Source organism: Rhododendron vialii, chromosome 6a, assembly GCF_030253575.1.
Source record: "Rhododendron vialii isolate Sample 1 chromosome 6a, ASM3025357v1".
Lineage (NCBI taxonomy): Eukaryota > Viridiplantae > Streptophyta > Magnoliopsida > Ericales > Ericaceae > Rhododendron > Rhododendron vialii.
Window position 1 is genome coordinate 8,367,720 of NC_080562.1, and position 9,366 is coordinate 8,377,085.

General features: G+C 38.6%; 1 protein-coding gene across 1 annotated transcript; it reads right to left on the reverse strand.

Annotated features, from left to right (window-relative positions):
* Nucleotides 1-2,519: 2,519 nt before the first annotated feature.
* LOC131329879 (growth-regulating factor 6-like) lies at nt 2,520-6,504 on the reverse strand. Its single transcript, XM_058363294.1, has 4 exons — nt 5,939-6,504; nt 5,100-5,327; nt 4,017-4,386; nt 2,520-3,303 (listed from the first exon to the last, which is right to left on the reverse strand). The coding sequence occupies exons 1-4, from the start codon at nt 6,195-6,197 to the stop codon at nt 2,682-2,684; spliced, it is 1,479 nt and encodes a 492-aa protein (XP_058219277.1). The 5' UTR covers nt 6,198-6,504; the 3' UTR covers nt 2,520-2,681.
* Between the last annotated feature and the right edge of the window lie 2,862 nt (nt 6,505-9,366).

A 9,366-nucleotide genomic window follows, 5' to 3' on the forward strand; every position in this document is an offset into this window, starting at 1 on the left:
TGACTCAAAGTAATCGGATACAATAATTTCCAAGAACTGAGACTAGTCCATGACATAGGTGTACTGTTCTGACCATTGATAGAAAATAACGTGAATCTAATTTTGATGACACATGAACCATTGGAAAGTAAATTTCTTCTTCTTCGAATCGATAAGTCATACATTGAAAACGGAGTTCGGACAACTTTACTACGGCTTCACGATTATAACTCAACATATCAGTAAAACTAGTGCAAAGACAGATTTTGAGTCAATTTTAAATGAAAATCTGTTATCACTCAGACATAATCACAGGGCACGGGTTGTATTGTTAAAAATCTCTATCTGTCTAGTTTCTAACAGAACAAACGGTGCATGATTTCAAATCCCAAGCTAAGAGATATGGCTGTTTTCCCAAAAACGGCCATATGGGGCGTTAAGAGATATGGCCGTTGGGAGATAGAACATTCATGCTCTTGGCACTGCTTTCGCTTGTTTTGTACTTCTAGTGATGCCATTTATGTAGGACCGTTTTTTGTGCAGGAGATAATTGCAATAAACATGCTGTTCACTTTTCACGTTGCCTGGTGGCGCTGAGAATGGGACATGCTGATGTTTTGAGTTGTTGGACGTTAGAGTTGATCCACTTCCCGAATTGGCACTCTCATTGGTTTGTCTTTCACAGTTTCGACTTGGAAAGTTGATGTGAAGTCGTTTTGAGTTTCAGTTATCTTTGGTTTTGCTGTTCTGCTACGCGTTTCCACTATGTTTGCAAATTCTTTTCAAGATGGAGTTCTGTGAGCTCTCATCTTTGGGTTCCAACTTCAAGTGTTATCTTCTGTGTATAAGATGATCTTTTTTTCACAATTCTTATATTTTCGTTTCAAGCTGTGCGCTGACTTAGATATACCGAAAGGGATTTAAGAACAACCTTGTAAGATAAATTGGATAGGTGCCCATTTTAGTTCTTGCTGGGTACAAAATATCCTGTGGAATTAATGTTGGCGAGCAAAAAGAACTCTAGTTCATAGAATTTTATGTGGCTTCAATTGTGCTAAAACCATGCACAAGACAGAGATCGACAAACTGAGATCAAAGCCCTGGCAAAGAAGATGTATATGCTTACAGGATTGTCAAAAGCATGAGCTCTTTTACGTTCTTTTTCTATGGAACCATGAGTTCTTCCATGCCAGAAAGTTTATTGAACGAAAGATAACTGAGATGCACACTAAGGTACGGACAGTGACCCTTAGATCCGAACAAACTATGATACGAAGAGATAGATTAGGTACAAAGACACAAAGGAGTCCTAATGATCGCTCGATAGTTTTGGAATTGTTCAATTCAGAATGTAACAAATGTCCTCCAGTACTATAATTGTCTGGTGATGTGAGGCTTAGGTATAGCTGGGGATAAGTGAATAAGATTCATATTAGCATATTATTATTCAAGTAAAGAAATGTAAAGTTGGACTTCTAGATCCTTATCCCCATTGGAGGTGGGATTACTATTTACTAATCAAGCTTCTGATAGAACTAAAGTGAATCAAGATTCAAGGAATTCTAGATTACAATATACATGCATCTATGTTGAACTCGGGTCACTTGGTGACCCTTTAGTGTAAGGGTGCACTATAAGGGTGTAATGTGCAATTCGAGTTGGCCAAAAGCGTTTTTAATAGTCCAAATTTGCGACAAATATTTTATAGATTTTTCAAATCTGAACCATTAATTGTAGAGATAAACGGCTCAGATCACGAACTATAACCCTGTAGTGCACCTATACACTATAGGGTTGCCTGGGTGCAACTATACGGTCCGGGTGCCACACGGCCAGGGGCCTCCGCCCATCTTATATTATTATTATTTTTTTGATCCGCATCTTATATTATTTGTTCATAGTAAAAGACAAGTGTCTTTCTTGGTTCAGCGGTAAGACAATTTGAAACCTTAAAGAACGTCCGAGTTTGAATCCCGGCAGCTTACTTTCTTTTTACGTGTTTTTTTGCCAAAAATAATACAAGATATGCAATTGTAGCTGCTATGTTTTGTACCCAGCTCAAGAAAGATACAAGGCAACCACTTATGCCGCCAAGCCAAAGCATTTGACGTGCTCAGTAAAGACCAAAATAATTGTAAATAAATAAACATATGTAATATTGCTGTTTAATTTTAGGAAAAATGACAGCCCAGGACGTGTTTTGATAATTAATACCCGTCAAGAATATACTAAGAACAATTATTAATGTTGAAAATGTCCTTAGCGGGTATTAATTATCAAAACCCGTCATTGGCCGTCATTTTCCCTTAATTTTAAGAATATCTAGGGCCCCACCCCATGATAGCTTCTAAATACCTTGGGCCTGGGTGCTTCTATATTTGTTGCCTTCTTGCTGTACCAGCATGTCTCCCTCCAACCAACCTACTTAAAGGGGTTGGTAAAAACACAACCTGCCAAACATGGGGGGACCTGAGATACAAAACTGCAAAACCTGAAAGGAAGCCACATCCTGACATCCACAATACAAAAGACTAGAGAGCTAAAATACAAGGGAAACATTTGCATACTCATTACTCAGCAGTCAAGCTAGATAAACAAAGAAACTGCGGAAATTGAAGAAATTAACAAATCCAAACACCAAATCTGAAGATTAAAAAAACACACGCTGCCTCTTCCGCCATCGCTTAGCGCCATCTTCTTAATTAAGTTCTAATGGTAACAAGGCCGTCATGGATCCTGTGGCTCTCTGCTCTGGGACTACTCCCTGCGCTGCTGTTGTAAAGCGATCCAAATCCGTTATTCATCCTCTGTAAAACCCCAGTTGGGGACGACGGTGCTAGACGTGGGCTACTATTACTGCTATGCAGTACCTCCCCCAGAGGTCCACCCACTGAACTTTCCCAGGAGATGGGAATCCAGTTTACTTGCCTTTGGTTCGATTGGTTTATACCACTGGCCGCTCGGAAACCCATTTCCGAATCAACCTCTCGCGATAGCCTCAGTGGCGACACTGCAAGTTTCTGATTAGTGGGGGAAGAAGTGGATGACATGAAGTCCGAGGCGGTTTCAGGGATTGAAATAGAGAGATGGGTCCTGTCATCCATGAACTGATGAGTTGAGTTCTGCGACTTGCTCTTGTGGAGAGGGTTAAGCAAAGAGTCAGAGTAGACAAGTCCAAATTCAGCTCGAGAGTACTCGTCGTAAGAGTTTGGCTGTTTTGGAATGGAAAATTGGTTCTCTTCTTGTGCAATTGCATGAGATGACATGGAGAGGTTCGTTGCGTCTTGATTCCTCTCTCCTACATTGTCCTTGTTGAGAAATATCCTGTGTCATGAGAATACAAACCTTTAAATGAAAAAACCACCAATCAGCCAAATCCTTATTGCTTATAAGCCAGGTTTCCTAATTCCTTCCGAGTTTCAATGCTACATAAGCGCACATATGCTCTTCTGACTATGTCTAATTAAACATTTGCTATCAGGTCCGGTCACTTAGAAGCAATTTAGGAGGAGACACAAGTATGAGTGGTATGACTATAGAAGAAAGGAAGTGAGAGCGAAACCATGGTGTAAATTCCCTCGGCATTTATTTGGTTTGTGGATTTTGTCACTTTGCTCCCAATACTTCAATTTCAGCACATCAAGTTTTGATATGAATATTGAATAACAGAACTTCCATCAGAAATCAGAACAAAAATGGCCACATGACGGATATGACAACGTAGTAACACAAAAATCAAACCATGAGGACCGCAGGATGTGCATAAATTGGAAGTACACAGGACACAAAATTCAAACCTCTGAGGTCTAAGTGATGTGCATAAATTGAAACTATATGGGACCAGAGGGACCTGGAATGGAGCGAAGAAAATGTAACCCTACAAGGCAGTGTCTTTTGTTGAGCGTCAAATTGCCGTTTTCCATTACCTCTCCAAAGGAAACCGTATGGAGGCTGACATTGGAACAGAAAAAACCACAAGTTCAAATGCACAAAAATTGACACTGCAGGTAATCATATGAGCCCTTATTTATATTCACCTGTTCAAATGGGGTGACGATGCACAAGGATTAGGCGCACCAGGCTGTAACTGCTTGGATTGAGAATGGTCTGATTGGCCAAGGCTGTTTTTAGTGCCGCCTCCGGTCACCACCAATCCAAACGGAGGGGATGATGTCGCCATGAGCTTTGCCGTGGTGGTGGTGGTGGGTCCAGAGACAGAATGGCCATTTTGGCCTTCCACAGGCTTTCTTGAACGATGGCGGCCTCTGTTGACATGCCGCTCACAGTATTTCCCATCGGGGACAGCATCTTTCGAGCACCGCCATTTCTTCCCATCGGTCCGACGACATCTTCCAGGCTCAGGATCATTGTTGTTGGAGTATCCCAGATGGTAAGTACCCCATCCCACTACCACAAATGAAACAAAACCAAAGTATAAAACATAGGTTATCAGTAAAAAGTCAAAAATAGATTCTACTCAATTCAAATGAACTTCTTGTCTTTCTATTGGTAAAAGCTAAAATTGCTAAACATTAATGATTGCAGATGGTTTCATCCTATCTAGTGAAAGAGTCTCTGAGATAAATTGGAGACCAAAACTTAGATTGGAAATTGAGAAAAGATCAGAGAAAAGAAAGGAAAGTAAATCGGGGAGAAATTATAGAGGACACTCAAAGTAGTAAGTTTTTTTTAGCCTTCTCCTCTTTTTGTCTGTGTTTCCCCATGTCCCAAACAAAGCCTATGGATTGTTGTGCTCCATGTCACATCAAGCTTTTCGTTAATTTTCACTGAAATCTGATGGAACAATGGAGTAAAGATTGGCAACATGAGATAAAAACTTAAAGAAAAGATAGAATAACCTAATGGCTACACAAGATATACCTAGGGAGATGACATTAAAGGAAAAGCTACTCAATCTACGTGCCACACCAAATAAACGAAGTCAGATGATAAGATTTGCATTGTGAGGAAAGTAGGATTTTGGACCTCCGATACTGCTATTTACTTGCATATTGGCTGGTATGGACCAATACGGTCCGATATCGGCCAATATTTGGCCGAATCACCGATACGTTTCCGATACCGCGATCTAAAACCCTGGAGGAAAGTTAATAACTTACAAGTACTGGATCTGAGAGCTCCACTTGAAAAACCATAGACCCCAGCAGATTCAAGGGCTCTTCTGATGGGGATAAGCAGATTAGAAGGAACAGATACATTTGCAGTTATGTACTTATAGATCAAAGCTTGGTGCTCTAACTCCATCCATTGTGATGGAGTGAATGGGCTTCTCAACCCTGAAACCACCCCCTGCATGCTTTCAGCATTCAATCCTCCAAATCCATAGCCTGGAACAAGAAAAGATCAAGAGATTCGGGCACATTTTTCAGAGAACCCAAATACAAGTTTTGTGTTATTCACAGCAATATTTATTTTGTGAAAGGGGTATGGCAAGAAAACCCAAGATTTATCCATGTCTGCAACATTTATGGAGGCTACACGATTAGAATATTTCCTTGTCTTCCATATAACCAAGAAAACAAAACAAAACAAAGTGAAGAGAAGAGAAGAGAAGTTCAATAAAGACCAATCAGATGGGTCTAATCCTTGCTTCATTGTATATTCTTCTTTTTGTACCCTTTTACAGTTCCCAGTGTATTGAAATACTACCAACAATAAGCGAAGAAAAAGAATCATTGTTTCTTACTTTTTGACAAGACTTAAAAATCATACTCCTATTTTGTACCCTTTTACAGTTACCAGTGTATTGAAATACTACCAACAATTAGCGAAGAAAAAGAATCATTGTTTCTTACTTTTTGACAAGACTTAAAAATCATACTCCTATTGATTTACATGAAAAGACCCTCCCAGCAGTACTGGGAATCAAAACCCCCAAACCCATTTACCCAAAATGAGGAGAAAAAAATCTCCATGTATAATCACTATGAACAGATACCTGTATTTCTGCTGTAAGTATTCGAAGAGTGGTGAGAGTAATTAGGCCTTGGCACAGTTTCTGACTTGGGTGAAGAGAAACTGAGCATCTGCTCAGTTTTGGCCACTTTAATGCTCCTCAAGTTGTCTTCAGCAGTAGGCTCAGACCGTTCTTGCTTAAGAATCCCAGATCCGTACCACTTTCTATTTGCCTCACCATCTGAAGCAAGTGAAGAAGCAATACTTACACAACTATCCAAACTCACAGTACCAAGATCCATGTATATATGCACCCTTACTTACAAAACAACCAGACAGAGAAACTGAAGGATTTGGTCATTGTAAAAACTGGTTTTTGAGGTTATTTGAGGGAGGACCATTTCAGAGAGTGGGGATGGTTTGTGACTTACTGACTTGTGACCTGAAAATGGAAAACTAGCCTGGTTTTGTTGTCTAGGAACTCATTGTTTTTTTTGATCAGACCTAGGAACTCATTGTTTATTGGAGCAAAAAGGAACTAGGAGAGTTGAGAGACTAGAGAAGGAAACATATATAACTAGACTAGACTAGATCCTCCCCCGTTCCTTTGTTTTGACTTTTGAGGTTTGTGGGTTTTTTATCGAGCTCATTTCGGATCATTTACTTTCTACTTTCTAGGAGTTAAATGATTTTACAGAGACTTAGCCGAGTTGTAAAAGCAAGTTTACCGGTCTATGTAAATAAGAGAAAAAGCTTTTTTAGCTAACCAAAGATATAAATTTCCGCTTCAGCAGCATAGATAAACCACATTGTATAATTTCTCCAGCTACAGTCATTCGCACCGAACGACTGTTCACCCGGTTCTCATTTTTTAATTATTTTTCCTCCCCTCCCTCTCTCTATGTGTCCACCAAGAAAAGAAAAGGAAAGAGAAAAAGAATAATATTTTAATAGAAAATAGGTAAAATAAATAGTATTGATGTGATGTTGAAAGAGATGTGAATAGATAAAATAAAAAAATTGCACTGTTCATTAGCATTTTTACATGACAACTGGTAAACTTGCTCTAAGAAGTGAAAAGTCTTGACCAAAGGAAGGCCCACAAATAAGCCAAACGGTCCGATTCAATCTCTTTCAAGGGATTGGAGAGGAGCCCAATCCTTAAGTTTCATTTCGTTTGGAGGGTTGATAAATGAACTAAACCCATCTAGTTCAAGCTTATGTTCGCTCATTAAAACTTGTTTGAAACCGATTTGGTCCATAAATAATCAATCTTTAATATTTTGTTAAAGCTCGTTAACTGTTCGAACCAAGTTAAAAAACAAACTACTGCTCTATTCATTCGACAATTGATGTTTAAAAATTTCAAGCTACTCGATATCGACTCGATTAAAGCACGTTTGAGATCGGTTTTGTCTCATAACCAAGCCAAGCTCAAACATATTTTTAAAGCTCGTTAAGTTTTTCAAACCAAACTTGAACGATCTATTGTTTGACTCATTCCGTTCCTTTATCATCCCTACCCGTTGGTTTGATAAGATATAAGCGCAAATTGAACTATATAACCAGGATCCCCCTCTTCATCGTGCCACAGTTATCTAAACCCAGTTCGTTTCTCCGGAGTGCTTAATTAACCTCTTAACCATCTCAGGATCTGAACCATTTCAGATTGCTTGGGATCTCAATGTCAGAATCATTTTAGATTATTCGGATCTCCGCCTCCAAGCACCTTTTCGGATTACTATATGTATGGACAAGTTCAGATTTTTGACACTTAAACTCTGAACCATTTTTCGATTAGGTTTTTGTTCTTCAAACAATTTGAATTCATTTGGAAAACTACACGACCAAATGAAATGTCTGTCACAAAACGCGACTTTGATCTCTCACTGGTCACTGCCTCCGAACCAAAATGAACACCATTGTAGGTTGAGATAAATTAGGTTTACATAATAATGAACAAAGTTCATGTGGGTGGGGGAGATTGGCAATTCTTGATTACTGGATGGTGAGGATGGTGGTTGTAATTGTTCAGTATAATATGTTATGGTCAATGGGATGCTATGAGTGGTAGCTGCTAGAGCTTGAGCTAAAACTTGTGTTGCAGTCGCTTTAAACCTCCAAATTTTTTTGAATTTCAAGAACCCGCGGCCGCTTTAAGCCTTAAAAAAAAAATTAAGTTTCAGGAGCCCTTTCTACTTTTTTACTATATGTTATAATGGTCCGACAAAGAAGTCTCGTTTCTAATTTTCTCTTTAAGCTCCTGAAATATCAGGACCCGCTGTGATATTATGAGTGGTGGTGGTGGTGATTGGGAGAGAAGGTGGTGGTCCTGTAGATTATCTCTAGAAGCCAGGATCCTATTTTGGAGGTCTGCGGACTCTGCACCCCCAAATGCATACAAGTAATTATCTCTAGTTTTAGACTATCCTAAGAAGATGAAGGATTTCCTCCACCAGATAACCTGCTCTGAGAATAGTTGCCTAGAAAAAGGTAAAATAAAAAAGAGAAGTAAATTTGGCAATGCAATAAGTGGACCTTGTTTTCTGGTGAACACAATAACTAAACTTGAATGAGGCTGTTGCCACATTTATGTTACAACACAATGGTACAAATGCTTCGTGTTAATAACGTCTCTATCTACTAATTTTAATCAAGAGTTTATAGCATTGGGAATCCATAAAAGCCTTTTACATTACGCATGAAAATAAATTTGCATGGTCTCATCTTCGGTCTTTCGGCCTTTCTTTTTCTTCTTTCTTTTTTTTTGCTTTTTTTTTTTAAAAAATACCTTGAGTTTCGATCATAATATTCTAATTTTTCGATTCCTTGTGTCGAGACGAATTAATAATACACAAATATTTGACGTAAAATTAAAAAAATACAAAAAAAAATTGAATAAAGACACGCACAAAAAAGCCAGGTGGATTTTTTTAGGGAAAACTCACCATAATGCACTTTTTTTTTAAATCCGAACTCACCATAAATAATACACTGATCATGCTTGTTTTGCATACACCCAGATTGAATTATAAAATTACTAAGATGCACGGGTGGTCCTAGCTAGGGGTGCAAGAGTGCGTCCGGGCCCTTGTCACCTTTCAATCGATTATCGACGGGCGGTGAATATATGGTCCAAACAGCCCTGCACAATTCCTAATTACTATTCATTAGTTCTTCACTTCTTCTATATTTTTGGTTTTATTATTATTTGTAAAAGTTATGAAGCATGGGTCACAAGCTCAAATCAAGATTATTGCAGTGTTTTTTTCCTTAAGAAAATGTATATAAGTAATTATTTCTTCCAAAAGGTATACTTATGTAATTCACTTTTTTGCCTTTTTTGTTGCATGCAGCTAAAAATGTACTTCACGATATTCATTCTTGTTAGTTTTTTGCAAGGATGAGATTTTGTTGTTAATTTATAAATATCAGTAATTTGGCCCCCCCACTCCGCGTCCGTGACTGCTA

What these genes read in the sequence shown, in the direction of transcription:
- LOC131329879 (XM_058363294.1), bottom strand. Translation starts at nt 6,197, where the DNA reads ATGGATCTTGGTACTGTGAGTTTGGATAGTTGTGTAAGTATTGCTTCT. An exon ending in TACTTACAGCAGAAATACAG is followed by an intron (nt 5,328 to 5,938) that starts GTATCTGTTCAT and finishes TTCTTGTTCCAG; the next exon opens with GCTATGGATTTGGAGGATTG. An exon ending in TCGTCACCCCATTTGAACAG is followed by an intron (nt 3,304 to 4,016) that starts GTGAATATAAAT and finishes CTCATGACACAG; the next exon opens with GATATTTCTCAACAAGGACA.